This window comes from Pavona decussata, unplaced genomic scaffold (genome assembly GCF_977016875.1).
Source record: "Pavona decussata unplaced genomic scaffold, jaPavDecu1.1 SCAFFOLD_11, whole genome shotgun sequence".
In the NCBI taxonomy this organism is placed as follows: Eukaryota; Metazoa; Cnidaria; class Anthozoa; order Scleractinia; family Agariciidae; genus Pavona; species Pavona decussata.
In genome coordinates this window covers 1,056,892-1,078,685 of record NW_028145434.1, presented here as the reverse complement: position 1 = coordinate 1,078,685, position 21,794 = coordinate 1,056,892, and the positions used below count along the sequence as shown (strand labels likewise).

Sequence of the window (21,794 nt, the reverse complement as noted above, 5' to 3'; positions counted from 1 at the left end):
CTACTTCTCTTTATGCGATCTTTCTGACGATGGGGTTTATTTCTTAATATGACGCAATTTGAACGATGGGTAAACTAGGGCCCAGTCCGTTTATGAACTTCGGAACAGGCAATACTCTCAGCCAGCGGGATCAGTGGAGCAAACATAAGAAAGAATATTTCATACTCGCTTAGAATGCAACTTTATTGTATCGTAACATGTGGTTATTGAATGATTTTTTCTGTGGTTATTTACAATCATAAAAATAAAAGACTTACAAATCAAAGTGAATTGCGGCTCATGGTTTTAAGAGTGAAAGGTTCCCCACACGAAAATAAGTGACCGAATTCAGATAAAGCTTGAAAAGCTTTCAAATTTATGACCTAGTTATGCGGGTGCAGCATTCCAAGCAATTGAAGTATCAAGGCATGTGCGTGGTAGCTAGTGATTCCTCAGTTGAAGCTTTTAGTGCCAGAGGTGAGGGATCATATATGTGAATTGTGGATGAATCTCTCTGATAATTGACTCCAGCTGCGCGGCCGCTAATTGTTGCAGCTCTGGTTCTTTCAGAACTAATTCGACGTGATCGAAGCCACTGTCTAAGGCCAAGCATATGTAAGGCCATTGTTCTATATCGCTTGCTTCTAGCAAAATAGATGAATGGATTAATAAATGAGTTCCATAACGAAAATGTTTCAACCCACAAAAAGCCGCTTCTGAACGAACTATCTTCCTTTGAAACTACAATTGTGTAAACTATTAGAGGAATCCATGTGATGACAAATACGCCAATTACAATTGCGAATGTCTTCACGGCTTTTCTTTCCTTGAATATCTTGGCAAATTTCCTTTCAACTTGGTAATTTTCCGTTTCCTGGTTTTGATGCCCTTCTTCTCGATATCGCATGGTTTGCATTCGTTTGCGCTGCACATGCGCAACTCTGTTCGCAATCTTTAAAATGTAAGAATACATGACAATGGTTGTTAACAGCAAAACCAAGCAGTAAGTCGATAGAAAGAGATGGTCGGGTTTAAAAAATGAATAAGCCGTGGCGATAGCTGCAGATAACAACCAAGCGAAAGGTATATATGTGAAGGCGAATTTTTTTGTAATTAGCTTGGGATACCGCAAAGGCCAGCGAATGGCCGTGAGTCTGTCTATCGTGATCCCCAATATGCCTGCAATGGAAGCTAGCATGGCCAAATGACCTACAAAGCTCTTGGTCATCCTGAAGGTCGTATTGTCCATCATTGTCTGGTAACAGAGAACGTTACTGATGTAAAGGGGTAAGTAAATTGCTGTCACTATCAGGTCGGCAAGTGAAAGGCTGAATATCAGCAAATCTGGGACAGATCGCAGGGTTGGGTTTCTTACAATTGCAAGCAGAACGAGTCCGTTTCCAAACACTCCCACAACACAGCAAACACTGTTGATTAAAGTCAAGGTCACAACTGTAGCTAGACTCAGAATCAAGCCAGTGGAAGAGGGTGAAAGTGAACTATCAGAACAGTTTGTACAATTCAAAACGCTGCTTGTGAAGTTCGTATCATTCATCTTTTGGCCAACGATTTCAGAATGAACAGGTCATGTGCTATGTGAAGTCTCCCTCGCTGAAGCTTTGGAAGTTTGTCTGCAGAAAATCTTGAAAAACGAAAAAAACAAGCTGTAAATCACTAGTATACACCAACCGCGTTGAACGGGCCCGGGGTACTCCCTAATATGGACTTTACGGGGACCCTCCGCCCTAAATGGGTACCTTTTTCATGCTGGAGGGTATATAAAATAGAAGGGATTTCACGCGCCGAAGTATACAAAGGGGTATGGAAACCTGTCATTTGAGTATTTTAAATGCAGGGCGAATAGGCACAACGAAAAAAAGATGGAGTGTTTCCCGAGGCTACTGTAGGTATGTGAAAGGGGTACCATTTCCTATGGAAAGTAAATGAGAGGGTTACTTTTCCTGGTATATAAAAGAGTAAGGGTTTGGACCTCGCGTCGCAGCCTTCCCGTATAAAGCTTTCTTGAGCATCCCCGGCCCTCCCACCCTCTCCGCTGATGAACGGTGCTAAACGGGGGGAACCGCAACTCCTTTGAATCGCCTTGAATTGTCATAAATAACCACGTAAAGAAGTTCTGTTGGGTTATTTTATTCACTAATCATTAGTAATTTTGCCTTCAAACAAAAAACGTTTTTCTCCTAAACAAAAGCGTATAATTGGTCATTACGTAACGGTTACCGCGCGACGCCCAAATGGAGTGTTTTCACATGACGTCACGGCGGCCATGTTGGTGTCCCAAAACAAAGAAATGGCGGCCATGTTGGTGTCCCGAACTAAACCTCTGGGAATTGAACACTATTTTTATGCAAATACTTTCTTTTTTTCAGTAAACCAATATGGCCGGTAGTCACGTGAATGAAAACGCTCCATAAACGTACGTGATGGTAGCATTACAAACGAATCAGCGATATATAAGGACATTTTTACTCCATCTTAGCAAAACAAATAGCACGTGCGCGTACGTAGGCTGAAGAAAATCCAAGATGGAGTCGTTGACAGACTTCCCGGACAAAATTCGAGTTTATGACAAATGGGACCGCACTCGAGGTTTTACAAAAGCACTTGCAAATTTTGTCACTCTTGCATAATCGCCAGCATTAATTAGTGGTCTCCATTATGTCAACACAAAGCAGCTGTTTTCTAATTCGTCCATAAAATAAAGCCGACAAGTGTGAAATCATGAGTGCGCGACTTTAAGAAAGCCTTGTGTGAAAAGGCAATGCATTCTTAAAGTTTCCTGGGGACCTTTGACAGTAAAAAGTCCTATAATGTTTGCTTCTCGTTGAATCGAAATAGAGTACAAAAAGTCAGGCCTTGCACCAGACTTATCGCGTGTATCGGCGGTTTCTTTGCAACGGCCTACTGTTAACAAACAATAATAGCTATAGTAAGCTAGCAATCATCTAAACTTAGAAGGACTAATGAACTCGGCCCTAGAATTGCCACAAGTCACCTTTGAGGTGCGAAACATGACCCCGACTGAACTTGACGATAAAGGACTTTTAACGAACTTGGGCCCTGAAGACCAAGCAAACCTGACTTTATAGATAACCCCTCGGGCAAGTATGATGTACAGGAAGTTCGTTTTTGTGACGCTTGACAGCGGTTATTTGACTTCTTTATGCAATGACTGGGCAAAAAATACAGGAATTCTATTTACAAACATCCGAATGCTTGTTTTGGCCGAATTAATAAGTCGGCAGGAAACTGCATCTTCGCCCACCATTTTTAGCGTGAACTTGAGTCGGCAAGAAACTACGTTCACCTCACAACTATTGGCTAGACAGTTTTAGCGGGAGTATTTGTATTCCTATCAGTTTGATTTAATATTATGAATAGTGCCAGTGAAGATCACAAACAGTGTCCATGCAGCCGCTATATGTCTTACAACTTACATAGATCGGGTTGATTCGTTTCTAAGTTATGTTCTCGAGTGTCAGATCTTCATTCCCGCGTTAAACAATACTATTTTTAGCCAACAGAATAATATGGCTATGTACAGTGTTTCCTGTGTGTGGTGTTTAGCAAAAGGGGGTGGCTGGTGGCGTTATCTGTCAACCTTTGTTCGGTTGCAAAGTTGATCTGTTTACATTTATCACTGTGTTAGTTTGTCTTTGTGCTTTGAGCTTTTTTTCCATGGCATTACCAATTTAATGAGGTTCCGCGCTAATCGACGGAAACGGCAGAAGCACAAAAGCGGTTCGTTAGTAAGTGACGCAATGTTGTTTTGGAGTTATCAAAGCACCTTGTAATTAGATTCTCAAGAGCTTTTTGGGAGCCTCTCATTTAGCACTATTACAACTATTGGAAGTCAAAAATTTAAACTATAAAACGTCCTCTATTTCGCATCTCTTGTACTGTATCTGAAGTCATTTTTTAAGTCGCTATAACTATCTTTAAAACAACGATTCATCACACAAGCCGAATCCAATTGAATTGTCAATTGAGTATTCAAACTGAAGCACTTTTTTCAATGTTTGCTGGTGTCGGGCCTACAGTAAAACCTATTCATTAAGTTCTATGAAATTAAGTTGCCCCAGACTAAGCTAGATCTAGACATTTGGTCTCATTAAAAACATCATGGATGTACTCGTGACCAAGTGTAATAATTTCCCTGTGCTGTTCCATGCCGAGACGAGTTAGATGGCAAGCAAGTGGAACTAACTCTCCAGCGGAATCTGGCTGCATTTTTTTTTTTTTATATCGATGGCCACTCAAAATCTACAATGGGCTTTATTAGGAAGGCCAATTTCGTATCAGTTAAGGATACCGCAAAGGCAAAGGGAAGACTAACTCAAGACTTAACGAGACTTCTTATTGATCGTGGTTAAACCGATTCCCATTTAGTTACTGACGAAAAGAAAACCGAGGGGCAAATCAATGAATTTTCGAGCTTGTGTACGCTTTAAACCGCCAAAAATCTGTATAACCACCGTGCAATTAGGTTATTGAACTTTACTAGGGATTATCGGCAGTATATTAAACGGACACTCTACCCGTATCATGATCATTACATATTTATCCTGTACTTACCGATATAAATTTTGTCGACCCGTCCTCGTATTTGTGTTGCCTTAACGATTCTTTTCCAAATGAGAGAATGCAATCAATTCAACAATGCTGGAATTAGATTTATGTTGGCTAGTCAATTGCTGACAGCATGTTTGCAAACAGTGTTAAACAAGAACAGCGCTGTTCGATATTGGCCGTAGAAATCTACTTGTCTTGTCTCGCAAAAGAATAATTACCATCATGTGGAATGAACTGAGCACAATCAAAAGACTCGCCCATCCGTTAAGCACGCTCAGTACAATCAAACAAAGAAGAGCATTGTCCGTGAAATATCTCTAATCCAATTGATGCCAAAAAATCGGAGCTTAAAATCGTTTTCTAACTTCAGAACCAAGCATACGGGCATAGCGAAAAGTACTCCTTCCAAAATATACGGCGAGCATTTTCCCCATCAAACTGAGAATATTCAATACATGAAAACTTTTTTTAATTATCAAAAATGCTGATTACTGAAAAAACAAGCAATTGTTAACAAGCTGCTGCTGAATTAAAAGTTCTCCAACAAGAATCGAAAAGACTTCTTAATTACAATTGCCTTTTGTAGTAACATATGCTTGGAAGATGATGGTTAATTTTTTCTATAAAAAATAAAAACTGCTACACAATTCTCTGAATTCAGTAAGACTAACTACATTATATTCCAATAACTCATCGGACTATTTTTAGCAAACTTTACTAAAGATCAATTACAATATACCTCAAACACAATAAACAAAAACAAAAGAAAACAGTCATTACCGTAATCTAAGAATAGATTTTAAATGAATGAAGATTTGTTTATTTTTAAATACAAAATTTCGGCTAAATTAAGTAACAAAGTTTCGTGGATCATTGAGTATACTTGTGGATAACATGTGAGCATCGATTTTGGCGGAAACATTTGGTCGAACTATTTACACGTACTCTCCTAGATTCATCATCATAACTGAAACGCTGTTGTGGCTTCACAGCCGGTTGGAAAAAGGTTCCCAAAACAATGACACAAACAAAAACAAAACATTTTGGTATCAAAGGGGCCTGTACTAGTCTCCCACGCAGTAGTTTTTAGGGGAGGAGGTAATACGAGCCCCCTAACACGACTGCGTGGGAGGCTATGCCTGTACTGTCCATTTTCGCTTCAACCAAAAAAAAAACAAAAAAAGAAGCAACAACGGCAACAACCAAAACACAAAACGACATTCCCACGTCCACAGGGATTGAAATTTAAGTAATTTGAGGACTAGACCTGCTAGAGGAGTTGTCCACTTATTTCACTGTTGTCACATGTTGGCCACCGCCATGAATAAAAGAAGTTTGAATTACATTTCACACTGAAACGTGATATATGAATGGGATTCCGTCCCGTGTTTTTAGGTAATCGTTCAATCTTTCCAACTTTTAGGTTTGAAAACCGTTTAATTTGTGCATAGTTAATTAAAGGCAATGGTTATGAAACCTGACAAACATCTTTGCTATATGTTTTTGTTTGCCTTTTTGGCCTTGACCCTGCACAAACAACAATAGAATTTGGAATGTGTTGGAGCAACTGACCAATCGAAACGTTTTTGTTAAGATATTCAACTGAAGTGTGAACGTTAAAATAAAGGATGATGCAGGGTCGCGGCCCTTCCAACATAAATTGCAGCACCATTGTTTTCATGGTAAGGTTTCCGGCTAACCAGTCCCTCAATTAACTATGGGTTGTGGGAATCTTAATCTTGAACGGCGTTTACTCTTAAAGGTTCTTTCAGTGGCTTCAGGGTCAACAGTTTCATCTTCTGAGTTGATTCGCTGAGCAGAGGAAACGTTTACCATGGGTCTCTCTGCATTTTCTGGACTCAAACCAGAAACATCTGTTCTGCCGTATAGGGGATTCATAAAGACGCTGATCCAACTCATTGACCTTGAATCGTTTACTACCTCGCTGGGCAAGTCACTGAGTGTAGCGCCGATTCCTCACCCTTGGAAAAACAGTTAAACAACCATGTGAATCTGCATGCAAACATGCTGAACGCTTTTTCACATAATTTCAACCAGAAACAAACAAAACAAACAAACAAACCTACAATAACAGTTCCGCAAGACGAAATTTACAAATAAATTGTTTGCCAACGTACTCGACCATATCTCGTTAGCTTGACAATCAGTATCAGGTTAGGTTATCTTGTGCTGTGAAGCCGTGGTCATTTTTTTATGATTACATACACAGGGTCAGTTAATGTTTCGATAGACTACCTTGGGAGGGCAAAAACGCCATAAACTACCCTTCCCTATATAACTGAGCCCGCGGTTGAAAATATTTGATCACAACTGAGAACTAACCTGGGGCGCGCTGCAATTGATCACAAGTGGCTCGATATACGTAATAAACCATCATTTTTATTCCAAATTCGCGTCAGCTACGGCTAGTGACGGACGTTATTCTGGTGTCTTCCCTCCCCTCCCTCCCCTCCAAAAAAAAAAAAAAAAAAACATAAGTTTATACTGTCTTGTACATTTATACTTTTCTTGGACGTGCCACATAGAAACTATTATTATTAGACCTGACGAAGAATTGGAGATAATTGCATGTATCAAACAGAAGGTGTTGTACTGATCGGAAATACCATGGATTATGAAGGATTTTCATAATGAATACTTTCATACTTAAGTAAGCAGATGACTGACGCATCTTTACTGTGTCTGTATTTGCCGGTATTCCATCTTCTTCTTCCATCAAACATTATGCATGCATCTTCATATGCATCTTCATTTAGCAGTTTTAAATCCTATCTTTTAGATCATTTTTGTCAATTTTAAATCAGGTGTAACTCGTTAGGTTAGCTTTGGGCCGTTTGTAAATTTTACTTCATAATTTTTAGTATCAGTATTTTTTTTAGTAATTTTTAGTATTTTTAGTAAATAATTTAATTAAGCTAGTTTTGGGCCGCATTTAGTTTTTTTTTTTCAATTTTTATAGAATGTTTAATATTGGAGAATATTCTTTGTATGGGAATTTAGTTTCCCCCAATCATTCTCCGGTCATGCGCTTTTTATATCTTTTGTAATTTCATTTTTATTGTACATATACGAGCATGACAAAGCATTATTAAACTTAAACTTAAACTTCTGTGCTGACAATAGTCAATAGAACGTTCATTGCCCCGACAAAGAACATAGTCCAGCCAAATGTGGCCATTTCCCTCACCTAAGGGATCAGATATTAGAGCACTGAGGGCGTTAGGATCGACCAGTTCACGACATACGACTTGTGCTTCTTTTAAATCCCAGTCATTGTCGCCAAAAGTTCCCCCGGCGGCTATCATAAAATATTTCTACAACGCGCTCCAAACTAAATTGTGGCATTACATTTTTGAAAAATTCAGAGCAATTCCTTAGATTTAAGAGAAAAATCGCTAATCGCTAATCACCAGGGCCGGGTTGTTCGAAAGCCAATTAACAATAATCTACGATTAAAAGTTAATCGAGGTTTTCATCTCGCTCTTTAAAAGTGGTTTTAAAGCGTAATTTCAAGCTAAAGATAAAGAAAAGTCTCAGTTAAAACTGAGGGCCAAAAATCTTTTGGAAGAATCTTTACCGATCAGTAATTAAACTTGAATCAAAGTTCACATTAATCCAGGGTTAGCTTAATCGGGCTTTGAACAACTTGGCCCAGGCCCCAGTTGTTCATCTTAGGTAAATCACCATCCAAGAGGGGATAAATAAAGTAATCACTCTTGAACAACTGGGGCCGGGCCTTATCCTTGTGTATTTGGCAAGATTTCCGCACTTCCCCATACTTGAATGATAATGACAAACGGTTCAAAACTCAGTTGTACGTTGATAAATTAATTAATGCTGCGAACTGTGTTTAGTAAATGTTGAATAGTTTTATCGTGTCATTAGATGACCCTTAGATAGGCCATGGACATATAGAATCTTGTTGAACAAGTTTAAAATATCATTTAAATAAAAACAAAAAAAAACAAAAAACAAAAACAAACACAAAACAAAAAAAAACTAAAACTCTAAGCAAGACAATCAATCATTTTGTCAAAAAGAAACAAAAATCGCTTCGTTAGCATTTCCTGAGAAATTTAAATAATGATATTAATTGAAGTGTGAGTCATCATGTTCTGTTCTTTTAAGAACAGCGAAATTACACAACGTTTAGCGAAACGAAAGACCGACCACGAAAATTCAAGTAATTTACTTGAAACTTGACTTTCATTTCAAGATTGACATAAACAGAGAAAACTTAAATAACTTACCTGTCCTAGAATGCCGAACGTTCCTTGAGGTTTTATCAGTTCGTTGATCCAGCTTTAATGAACGTCAAAGCCGTGCTCTCTGCGTCGTTTTATCGTCAGTGAGTTTTGTTGTGGTTCCCCAGCGTTTTCCTGTCGCCATTACGTTCATTAGCACAGATAATACTCCATAAAAGCTCAGAAACAAGGATTTAGAAATTGGAAGGTTAACTTTGCGAATGGCACCATGTGCATGAAGATGAGAGATGAATTAAAGATGAATTTTAGCAGTATATATTTGCAATTCAAATTGCATAATACGAAATGTAGATTACAAAGAAAAGTAAAAACATACAACGATTGGTTGGAAATATCAAAAAGATAGTGAAAACTGTACTTTAGGGACAAAACGAAAAGCACAAGAATACAAATGCCAAGAGAGGCTTCACTTGCAGGTTTTGAGAGAAAATGAAAAATGTTCAAACTGACAAAATGCAAGTACTTTCAGTTCCGTTGCACGTACGCTTATCTTGGTACACGTTTTAATCGTAACAACGTAGCATGGTCTAATGACGTTACTTACGAACGCTGTGTAACAACTTGATATCAATTAATCTAATAGCGGAGCTCCCGCGCGCGCCTTTTGGTAAACCCATCAGTGCTAGAAATTTTGGTTTGGTTATGACGTCACTTCCGTCCGACCGACCGTACAACGTACGTACGTACGTACGCTCCTCCATGTAAGCAATGTGAAACAAGACACTCAAACCTTGCGCTGCAAATCAGTTTTTTTTCGGCGGGAAAATGCATGGCCAACTGCGCTGCCGGCCGCGTTTGTTTGGCAGGAAATTGCATCGCCAACTGCGTTTGAGAAAAAAAATTTTGAAGACGACGTGTACGACAAAACACAAACTCAATTTATGAATAAGTCTACAAACATGTAAAGCAAAGAAAGGGAGAGAGAAAGAGATCGAGAAAACAGGCGACGAAGAAGCGAAGTTCCACGTCAAAGAGAGCGATTGAGAGCAGTAGCAAACAGGCGAAACATGAGTGACGAACAAAGAGAGAAAGAACAGGAAAGGGTGCCGAAAAAACCCCGTGTTGCAGCACAGGGTTTGAGTGTCTCTTTTCACATTGGCTTACATAAATGAGCGTATGTGCTGTAACCCGGGTTGTTTTTCGGCGGGAAAATGCATGGCCAACTGCGCTGCCGGCCGCGTTTGTTTGGCGGGAAGTTGCATCGCCAACTGCGTTTGAGAAAAAAACAAAACAAAACAAAAAAAAATTTTGAAGACGACAAGATACAAAGTCAATTTTTATATGTGACCAACAGCAGGAGAAAGAGCAAGGCAACTAGCGGCGGGAGAAACAAATCGACTGGCACATCATCAGAATCTGGAAGTGAAATCATTTTACTCCGATCTGGCACCACGAAACGTTGGATTTTTCCTCTTGAAGTGAAACGTTTCGCTCACTTAACGTTGTAAAACGAACGGAAAAATCAGCAATGGAATAAAGGGACTGGTTATTCTCAGAAGAGGCGAGTACATTCATGCAATTTTGTTGACAAAACTGTGCTAGTTTGCTGGTTTGCAAGATATTGTTTTCTTGCAGTTTTGACACGCCGTTTAACTTAAGCTTAAGCTAATACTGCTAACTTCAGAACAGTATTTTGAGCTCATTTTTTCGGTCCATGTTGATTATTTTCCTAGTTAATTTTCTGATCTCGTCCAATTTTGCCGTCAAATAGCGGGAGAAAGAGCAAGGCGGATCGCGGCGGGAATTGGCGGGAGAAACAAATCGATTCTTTTAGCAGCTTTTAGAGGCGGCACTTCATTAACAGCGGCCGAATCTTGAAGATAAATTATTTTACTCTAATTAGTGTCTAACCCGGCGAAATGAAATTAAGATGCGATGGATTTTTCCTATTGAAGTGAAACTCAACGTTGTAAACGAACGAAAAAATCAGCAATCGAATAAAAGGACTGGTTATTCTCCAAAGAGGCGAGTATATTCATGTGATTTTGTTGACAAAACATTGCTGCGTTTTCAAGATATTTTTTCTTGTAGTGTTGACACTGCAACTTGTTTAACCTCAGAGCAGCCTTTTGAGCTCATTTTTCGGTCCATGTTCGTTATTTCCCTTGGAGTTTTATTTTCTAATCTCATTCCATTTTGCTTCATTTAAAAAAAATTGATTCTGAGCTTGAAATAGTCAGTCAAACAAACGTCTCCCAACATTGTATCGTTGGCATAAACTACTGACAATTTTTTCTCGCATATATTTCTGACAATCTTGACAGAGAAAAAAAAATACTTAAAACAGTAGGATATAACCGCAAAGATTAAGATGTGCGAGTAATCTTCACTGAAAGTCTTTTCAAAGAACGTTAAAAGCGAATGTAAAATTAAAGTGTGATTTCATTTTCATCAAAACAAAGTTTACGCGAAACATTCATTCGTTTGTTTTTTGTGAATTTTGCAAAGATCGTTGTTTAGTTTATTTCTGTACTTATTGCTATGAATTATCACAGTGCTTTTTTCATTTATTACTCAAAGATATATTTGAAGTGTGTTTTTTGGTTAGTGTATCCATTTTCTCTGAGGTTTATAGCGTACGGCCTTCTTGATAAGCAAAATTTACTAGCTAGTGACAGTGCCGGTAGCGCGCGTTGGCTGTTCACAAACCGTTTTGCCTCTATCATCTTAAAAACTAAAAACAATAATAAAAACAGAAAATATCATTTTGAGCCATTTAAATTCCGCTTTTATAAAACAGATGGCAAAATGTTGCTAAAACTATCAAGGAACTTCGTACAACAGTCAGTAAAACACTCATCGAAGGCGCAAGCAAACCAATGAACAAATTATTTAATTTTTTCGTAGCGTACAAAACAAACAAAACCGACGAGAACAGTTCCCATTAAACACATGTAATTAAGAGAGAATACAAGTTTAATTCAGGAGCAAACTAACAACGATAAATCAAATGTTAGGCATCAATTAATTGTTCACCTGTGCTGTGAAGCTTCCTACCGCTTGGAAATCACACGAACATAGATCGATACTAAAATAGCAAACGATAGATCCAAAGAAGGAACTTGCGGAGTTATTTCTTCCTGCTCCTTCCTCCCATCAAAAGGACACTTTCATGCTCGGTTATTGTTCGTTGAAAGCACTTGGACGCCATGACTGATTTCAGTTTCTCAACCAAACAAAATAAAATCAATCCGATCCAAGTCTTTAGCTTTTGACACAAATAATCTTTTGCTGTTTCTTGTGAGAGACACCAAAATTAACCTTTAGGAATTTCCCTCCTAGCTGCAGCACTTGATTTCCATATATTTTTGGTGCAAAGAACCCGGCTTAAAGAGTCGAACTTCGAAAGAACCTCAAAGAACTTGTTTTTTTGGACACAAAATGCAGAAACCAACATAATGTAAAACTGGAGCGAGTATTTTCGCCGCTCGACCAATCAGGAGTAAGTAATTTTGCCCTCGGTGAAAGGAAAATTACGAAAAACTGCCCTCTGTTACAACAAATCAGCATTCAGTAATTTTTCCCTCTGTTTTACATTGTTATTGTTGATGAACAGTTAGCTGCATATGCATTAAAAATGTACTATATAACTGCAGAATTGATGAGGAACTCATAAGGTTATTACGTTCATACAAGCAGACTCTCCGCTTTTAGGCTTGGCTAAATATATATATTAGAAGCTAATATACACATTAATTTTGGACATCTGCAGTAGATCGCCCCCTTCCAAAAAAAAGTGAAAAAGAAAAAATACATAGTGTGATGATTCTTTAAAAAAGAAGGCAGAGCCAATAAGTCAAGCTAGAAGAGCCCATGATACTAATGTACCTTGTGAAGGAGAAAGCTTCAGGCAATGTTTTGCTTTAAGCAGTCAGGGAGGGGTGCATCATGGAGATATGGTTTTAGTGCATTTGGAAATGCATAAAGAGAAACAGCTGTAATTTACTTTGAATTGTAGTCACACAGCTGCAAATCCTGAGGCTGACTTACAAAGACAGAGCCAGGACGGGGGAAGTGTCCTTAGAGTTTCAAAATGAATAATATTACGAACAATAGTTTGGAAAACTAAAGTCAGATTTCTTCAGGCCTAATATTTTCATAGAACAGAAAAGTCTCCTTCCCCCAACCGGGGGAATTTTCCAAGATGCTGCATGGTGATTTTGTTATAGTGATATAACACAAGAAGAACACAATACCACTGTTTTGCTGTATAAATTAGCACCGAGAATAAAAATTAGCGGTTACATCTGATGTAGAAGCTAATTTGCGTTCTTGTTCCTTGTATTGTGTCACGCTATTTTATCTGACGAAGACTCACATAATAGCAGTTTACATCGTTCCCGCTTGTTCACGACCTCATAATATCCGTATCTCCGTCAGGGGGATGTTTTTAATAATAATAACAATCTTTTAATAGGATGCTCCATCACAAGAGTGGTTTACATAGAGGTCCTATTACTAGATGTATATTATATGATGCAAGTAAAATATAAAAAATTTAAGCTAAAATCGATATATATGATACAATCAAAATATAAAAAATTTAAGCTAAAATCGAGATATAAAAGTAATGACAACATACACACTGCAAGGATTAAAAACAAATACTTAATTATAAAAAGCAGAAAAAAGACACTTTTTAAAAATTGGAAAACTTGCTGAGTTTCTTACAGTTCTCTCTAACTCATTGAAGTCTTTGAAACAGTGGTACCGCGAACGATGTTTTCCCCAATTATATTTGATTTTGGGGAGCTTGATAGTATCGTTATTGCGCGTATTGTAGGAGTGCATATCACTCTTTCTTACAATGTCCAAAGAATGATTAAGTTGGCCATTAATACACTTGTATGCATATATACATCGATGACATTTCCTACGTTCTTCAAGATTCAGCCATCTCAAGACCGTTAATGCATCAGTGGATGAGGAGTGAGGTGATCTATTAGCTTCTTTGTTTTGCAGAATTTTTTCAGTTCCTTCATAAGTGAGACATTGTCCTTGTCACCCCAGACTAAATCAGCATAATCAAAAATAGGTAGCCTCAAGCTATTATAAAAAAGTAACCGGGCATTATAAGGTAAATAATACTTAATCCTACGTAAAAGACCAAGGTTTTTATTAACCTTACATGAAATATACTCAATATGGTCGGACCATGTAAAAGTTGAAGACAACATAACTCCCAAATATTTAAAACTAGTTACAGAATTTATATCAGTGTCAAAAATAGATAACGTGAAAGAGGAAATACTGCCTATAACCATGGATTTCGTCTTAGTAAGATTTAAAGTTAACTTATTTCCAATCCATGTAACCACTGGGCAACTTGCAAGAGATCATCATTCAGTGCCTCTTCTAACAGGTGTGGCTCCATAGCAAAGTAGTACAGGACCGTGTCATCAGCATACAAAGTCACCTCGCAATTCTTGATAACCAACGGAAGGTCATTAATATAAACCAAGAAGAGAAGCTGTCCTAGAATGCTCCCCTGTGGCACCCCAAAGGTCATCGAGGGTCAGACACAGCATCGCTACAGGCAGTCCGCTGTTTACGATGATTCGTGTAAGACTTGAACCACTGTAGAGTGCTGGGCGAGACACCGATAGCCGACAATTTAGATAGCAAGATCGTATGGTCAATGGTATCGAGTGCCTTGGTCAGATCTAAGAACACTGCACCGCACAGTTCTCCAATCTCGATATGCAATAGGACCTCATCTGCAAAACTGGTGAGAGCCGATGTTGTAGACAGTTTGGGACGAAAGCCAAATTGTTTGCTTGAAATGAGGTTATTTGAATTCAGAAAGTCTTAGAATTGGGAATGGACGACTTTTTCCAGAATTTTACTCATTGTTGGCAGAATAGAAATTGGGCGATAATTTGACGCATCTGTCCTATCTCCAGTTTTGAAAAGTGCAGCCACTTTCGAGCATTTCCATATTTCAGGAAAATTGCCAGTGCTGAATAGAGAGATTCAGTAACTTGGTGATCGAGGGACAAATAGCACGCGCGCCACACTTTAAAAGTCTCGCACTGATGTTGTCCAAGCCAATAGCTTTATTTGTCTTTAGAGAAAGTAGATGCTTGAGTACTGTTATTACTTCGTCAAGCGAGAAAGACTGTAACTTCGTGGCCGATCTGACTGGGAACAAAGCAGCAGCTGATATTTTATTTGCAAGACTTCTGCCAATGGATGAGAAATAACAGTTGAGCACGGATGCAATAGAGGCTGGAGTGGTGTGTTCAACACCATCAACTACGATACATTGTGGGCTCGAGGATTTAGTCTTGCGCGAAGACACCTCATTCACCGCCTTCCAGATCTTCCCTGAATCCCCTTTTGCCTCTAAAATCAAGTCACAATAGTACTTGGATTTTGCTGCCTTGACTTCACGATTGACCCTATTTCTTAGCTTCCTATAGCGAGCCCAGTGAAAAGCAGAATTGGTTTTCACAGCTTTACGATGGTGAAAATCACGATCCTTCATCACCTCGCTGATTTTATCATTCAACCACGGGAGCGGAACACCTCGTATTCTTCGCCTTTTCACAGCTGCATGCAGGTCAGCTATTGCAGAGAACAACTGATTCCAAATAAACACAGCGTCGTCGATGTCTTCCTCGTTTTCGATGATGTGCCATGGGACGTTATTCAAGTCCGCTAGGAAGGTGTTCGCATCAAAGTTCTTATAAGAGCGGTATTCAATTGTCTTCGGTGGTGCCTTAATTACACCTGCTTTTAAAACACAATAGACGAGGTAGTGATCACTCAGCGAAACAGGAACAACACCGGAGTCAGTGATGCGGTGATCATTGTTCACTAAAATCACGTCAAGCAAAGTTTGACAGGTTACCGTCACTCGGCAGTGACTCGGGTGGCCTCAGTAATGAGTTGCGTAAGATCGTGTGAAGTTGCAAATTTTTTTAAGCTCTTGTTTTTCTTTCTTTCTTTCTTTCTTGAATATGGCAGCATATTTGCATTAAGGTCGCCAAGAAGCACGAAATCACATTTATCCAGGTTACCTTTCGTCATAGATATCTCCAAGTTTGAAATAAAGTTCGCAAAGTCAAAACCGGGAGCTCTATATGCACAAAAAATCAATACTGGGCGACATTTAGTGCGCGATAGCTCAATCCGTAGACATTCATTTGCGGCTGAGTAAAGATCATTCCTAACTCGAAACGACAAGCCTTTTCAAAAACGTCCAACGAAAGCGATTTCTTTTGAAACATAAATTGAGCACTTAAAGGGCCCTAGTCAGCCACACCTTTGTTTTTGTTTATATGCGAGCCTGAGAGTTATGGATATTATATTTTATTCGGAGCATGTCGAAATGAATGAAATCACTGTGTAACTACTAAAGATAATGAAACATATTTTCAGGAACACAACTTACAGTAAAGCAATAATATTTCGCTTCATCATGCAATATCAATAATTTCGATGGCGTCGAAAATGGCGGAGGCTGAATAGGGTCCCTTAACAGGGGCAAAAATAAACAAAATTGAATATAATTTTATACGATTTGGCCAATGACTAAACCCTAGTAGACAGACGTCCTTGTCCATATCGTTCATGTATTGCAAATCATTAAAGAGATATCAATCTCAAGAGATTTTCTTTCTTTTTTCGAAAACCCTAGAGTCCCCTCCCCCAATTACAATATGATGGCCTAAATCTGCCTCAGCCACCCCACCCACTTGCCACTAAAACTCGAACCCCACTTGCCCGCAAGAATTAAACGGACAGTTAAACTCTTTGCGTTCCTTTTAAGGCCAAGTAATACGGCAACATTTTGTTGCAACTTGTCGTGCAACAAATGTTGCGTTGCAAGTTACGATTATTTGTTGTGTGTATTAGCACCTCCCCGCGCAACAATGTTTCATGTTGCAGAAGGCCATCTCTAAGTTTTGCAACATGAAAATTAGTTGCGCGCGTAGTTGGTAATACGCATAACAAACAATCGCAACTTGCAACGCAACATTTGTTCCGCGACAAGTTGCAAAAAAATGTAACTCAATTTACTTGGACTTAACTGATCGAATTTTTAGAGTAACACTTCTATTGAATTTTGCACATGTTATTGAAACTAATAGGGCTTTAATGATCTTGAAGATTACAGATTTCACTATTTTATTATATACTATATTGAAATTGTAAGGCTCAGCCCCATAGATAAACCTTGTGGCCATTTTAAATTGTCTTTAATATTCTTTGTAGTAATATGACAATGATTCGCTTCTTCTTCCTCTAAACTAATTATTCTGAAATGGGGCGGTTTACACGATACCCCGTACGACTTGAATACTTGCTGACACCACATTAAGAAAAGCAGGTTTATGACGATATAAGCTTCATTCTGTAACGAAACGTCGAAACTGAAAAGAAACATGAAACAAACAGTCATGTCGCGTTTACATGACCCTGGAATGAGTTATCCTGCAAAAATAAGATTCTTTATTCAGTAAAACTCTTGGGTTGAGACTGATATTAAATGAAATTATGGAAACGAGTCCACTGGTTTAAAAGTCGTTCAGGAATCACGTTAACACAACAAGCATTCTTACTACTAAATTACTTTAAAGGGTGATTTTCAATAGCGAAGCGCGCGAGTGAAAAGTCATCAAATCTAGACCCTCCAGCAAAACTCAGACAAACAAACAGCTGTCAATAATGAGCAACGGCTGAATGTTAAAAACTAATTTCGAGCTTACAGAAGTTTCTTTCCAGAAATTTCACCTGAAGCTCCGCCTTGAAAGGTATTCCAATATACCCCATGTAACAAAATCTGCTGGGTTATCCTCCCCTCTCTCCCCACGCCCACAGGTAGGTGGGCCATGGTGGTTTTTAAAAAATCACGAGTCAATTTTATTCCTCCCTGGTGAGGTTGCCATGATGGTTTCTTAAAAATCCCTAGTCAATTTTCTTGCTCCTTGGGGCCCTGGAGAGGTTTCACCCTGCAGTAAAAACAAATTACTCGTAAAGCCGTGTATAAGTATCTCGTTGTAGATACTGCTTTTGCGGTTAATGTTCATGACAGGAATTTGTTGAAAAACTTCTAATCCTAAACTTATTAAACTGTTTTGCTTTTTTAAAAAAATAATCATAATCGTTGCTATACGTTCGGCAGCTCCAACTGCCTTCGTCAGAGTACATTTGTAAACGTTACGATTAGAACATAAAAGGTTAAGAACTTGAAAGCTAATCAGAACACTTCTTCTCCCTTAGTGCTGTCAGACGTTGTGTCTGGCAAAAGGCATGTAAGCTCAAGGAAACTGCTGCCTTTTAGTTCACCGCATTCTTGACTGGGATGGAATGTACAGACTCCAAGAAGAAGCATTGGAGCTAACCACGGTTAAACGTGCAAAAAAAAAAAAAAAAAAACCAGAAAGGTCCGTTAAAGATACGGTTTTCACGTTGACAGTGATAAGTTTCCGCCAGTCTGCGAGTTTACTAAAGTATTCTACAATAATATACTTAAAAGGTTTTAGGAACCATTCAGTGAATCGGTTTTCCGGGTGTCACGCATTCAAATAGAAACTCTAAAGACACACAGCTTCGACCTGTCTTCACATAGTTCAACTAGTAAAATAATTTAAAAACGATTTGGTAAAAAAAAAAAACCTTATCATAGTTGATCTGTAAAAGTAAAAACCGTATTTCTAACGGACTTTTCTTATTTTTTCGGGTCACTCCACCTGCAAAAAGCAGGAAAATGGTATTCTCGAACGTTAAAATTTAAGCGTTTCCTGAGGGAGAATGCCTGCCGCTAAAACACTCAAGAAAATTCTACCTTCGCCGCTCGCAAATTGTGCGTACAACACGAAAAATCTAGGGTACGCCGTTAGTAAGCAATATTAAAAAGATTGGCTAGAGGCCTAAGAAGTGGCTTTAAAACCTGATACAGGGTACATGAAACCTTATATGTTGAACATCAAATGTTTCTAATCATTTGTATACGCAGTTCCTGCGTAACTAACACAACTAAAATATTCGTACAAATCTCCTTTATAAATCGGCCTCATTGGAGAGACCTTAAAACGCACTGGTAGACTTTTCTCTACCCTGGCAGAGTTTTTGCCAAATCCCTGGTAAACATCCGAGCCTCTGCACCAGATCTTTTACAGAGGGGTGTTCCAAACCCTGGTGTCGTCAGATCCATCACTGGTACCTGCGTTGTTATTCAGGGCCGGAGAGAGCTCTTTAATTTCCACCTCGGCATATAGAGGATTGTTATACCCTCTGGTTTCTGCGTCTGTTTCAGATTGGGGAGAACAAATCGCTGGGCCGACGACTTTGCCATCCAATGCACTGACATTGTCGAATTCTGGATTTTCAAAGGAAACAACTCGACTTGCTGCATTCGACTTTTTAACAGTCATAGTGTTACGCTTTGCTTTTACCCTGGGAATTAAAGTAATAAGTATATTAGACTAGGCCTGAAAGCGGAGCTCCACAATTCTTTTTTTTAATAGCATTTATAGAAGACCTAGGCCGATGAATAAAATGTTTATTTTTTCTGTTTTTATTTAACTATATCTTTCTTTCTTTCTTTCTTTCTTTCTTTCTTTCTTTCTTTCTTTATTTCTTTTGTTGTTGAGTTTTTAAGATGGTCGAGGAGAACCGGTTTGCGAACAGTCTACACGCGTAACGTAGCACTGTCACTCTCTGTTAAATTTTGCCTATCAAGAAAGCCGTGAAGAAACCTCAGAGAAAGAGGCTGAAGTAGACTAACAATAAAACAGACTTCAAATATATCCTGGAGTAATAAATGCATAGAGAAAAACTGTTATATTTCATAGCAAGCTGTACAGAAATAAATTAAACAACAATGTTTGAAAAATTCGCACAAACAATCGAATAAATGTTCTGCGTAAGTTTTGTTTTAAAAAAAATTAAATCACACTTTAATTTTACAATCGCTTTTAATTAATGGACTTTTTTTGCAATGACTCTCAGTGAAAAATGCTCATACATCTGAATCTTTGCCGTTATATCATATTGCTTAAAGTACTTCTGTTTGTTCTCTGTCATGATTGTCAAAAATAAATGCTAAAATTAGAAATATATGCGGGAAAACTTGTCAGTAGTTTATACCAACGAAACAGTGTTGCGAGAAGTATTTTTGATTATTTGAGCTAAGAATCACATTTCCTTAAACGCAAAATGAGACGACACTAGAAAATAAAACACCAAGGGAAATAATGAACATGGAATGTAAAATGAGCTTGAGAGAAAGACTGCTCTGAAGTTTGCAGTGTTAAGGTGGGGCTCTACCTGAATTTGAGTGAAATTTGAAGAGTTTTAAGAATGGATAGAAGAAAGAAAATGATTTTTGGAACACTAACAGACAGTCGACAACCACGCAAGAGCACCCCAGGTTGCTAGTGGACTAACTTGGTATCCGTCTATTAATTATTAACTACAAATTCTAATTTTAAAACTTCACTAAATCTTCAACATTCCTTATTTCTTTTAATTTTACCAATCCTTCAAGAAAAATTATTTCCTTCCAAATATACCTAAAAATCACCCAAAAATTCATAAAACACCCCAAATCATTAATTTGTGCTATGAATGGAGGGTTTTTGTATTGCTTGAAATGCAAACAAGATATTTTCATTTGACCGATTTTAAGCGGCGTGAAAATGGCTTTTAGGTGAACCCCCACCTTAAGGTGAACGGCGTGTCACCAGTGAGAAAAATATATATCTTGCAAAACAGCAAACCAGCAAAGTTCTTTCAACAGAACCACATGAATACTACCCTCTTTGGAGAATAACCAGACCTTTTATTCCATTGCTGATATTTTCGTCCGTTTAAGAACGTTAAGTGGGCGAAAAGGAGCGCTTCAAGAGGAAAAATCCAACGTTTTGTCGCGACGGATCGGAGTTATGATGTGATGATGAGATGATGTGCCAGCCGATTTTTTTTTTACCCGCCGCCAGTCGCCTTGTTCTCTCTCCCGCTGTTGGTCACATAAATTGACTTTGTATTTTATTTGTTGTATTTAAACTTTCTTTTTGTTGTTTGTTTGTTTGTTTGTTTGTTTGTTTTTACATGAATGTGCCATTCGCATTGGTTGTCCTGTGGTACTGCGCACGTACGGACGGACGGATGGAAAGTGACCTCGCAACCAAACCAAACATTTCTGGTATCAATAGGTTTAACAAATTTTCTTACCCATGGGGCTCCCCGCGCGCTTCTTGGCCTAAGACCACACAGGTTACTAACCTGAAATAACATATTCCAGTAACAGCAACAATAACGATTAGTCCACCTGCTGAGGAGACGCCAACTATCAACCATTTCATCTGTCCTTTGGTCCCAGTTTCGCTGGTCGGTCTGTCCTTAACCTGTGATGATTTATGTTTTGATGCCATGATAGCACCACCAACTTTTCGTCCAATGTCATCTGCTTTCTTCTCAATCAAGCCAGCGAGAAGATTGCTTGACACTACCACAGGTATTCCTGTAGCTTTGACCACGGCGAACTCTACAGCGACGAGTCCATTGACCTCCTTTGGATCCAACGGGATGTAAATGTCTTCAGGTTTAAAATAAAGTTCATTCACAGCACGTTTGGAAACAGATTTTGCACTAAAAAAGTAAAGAGACATCTTAAATTACCAACGACTCATTCCTCAGCTACAGTTCATTTTACTTTTATTTTATTAGCCTCGCCAATAACAGGAGGAACACCACAACAACACCTTGCGCCAATTACTGTACGCCTTGCCTGTCTCCCGCGCCCCAAGGAATGAAGGAAGGTTCGGGACAACTCTGCTTTCTTTTTTAACGCGATTTCCGCGTCTTTACAAACATTCTTAGACGATCTAGTTTTTCTCTGTTTGCAGAATCACGCTACAAGTTCTAGCTTGACATGTACAGGATAAAAATATTGTTGCCAGCAGTTACTTTAGCGTGAACGTGCGAGTA

At 38.6% G+C, this 21,794-nt stretch overlaps 2 protein-coding genes across 2 annotated transcripts in view; both read right to left on the bottom strand.

Annotated features, from left to right (window-relative positions):
* Positions 1-6: 6 nt before the first annotated feature.
* LOC146488094 (alpha-1A adrenergic receptor-like) lies at positions 7-4,762 on the bottom strand. The gene is made up of 2 exons (XM_085121206.1): positions 4,573-4,762; positions 7-1,621 (listed from the first exon to the last, which is right to left on the bottom strand). The coding sequence occupies exon 2, from the start codon at positions 1,532-1,534 to the stop codon at positions 401-403; it is 1,134 nt and encodes a 377-aa protein (XP_084977332.1). The 5' UTR covers positions 1,535-1,621; positions 4,573-4,762; the 3' UTR covers positions 7-400.
* A 13,531-nt stretch (positions 4,763-18,293) lies between these two features.
* LOC146488093 (uncharacterized) overlaps positions 18,294-21,794 on the bottom strand; it is a 38,130-nt gene continuing 34,629 nt past the window's right edge. Inside the window, exons 20-21 of the mRNA XM_085121126.1 lie at positions 21,090-21,455; positions 18,294-19,259 (exon numbers count right to left, since the gene is read on the bottom strand). Of these exons, the coding sequence (XP_084977252.1) occupies positions 18,977-19,259; positions 21,090-21,455 (649 nt within the window). The 3' untranslated portion in view covers positions 18,294-18,976. The remainder of the gene's footprint in view (positions 19,260-21,089; positions 21,456-21,794) is intronic.

Coding starts and splice junctions, on each gene's coding strand:
- LOC146488094 (XM_085121206.1), bottom strand. CDS start 1,534: ATGAATGATACGAACTTCACAAGCAGCGTTTTGAATTGTACAAACTGT.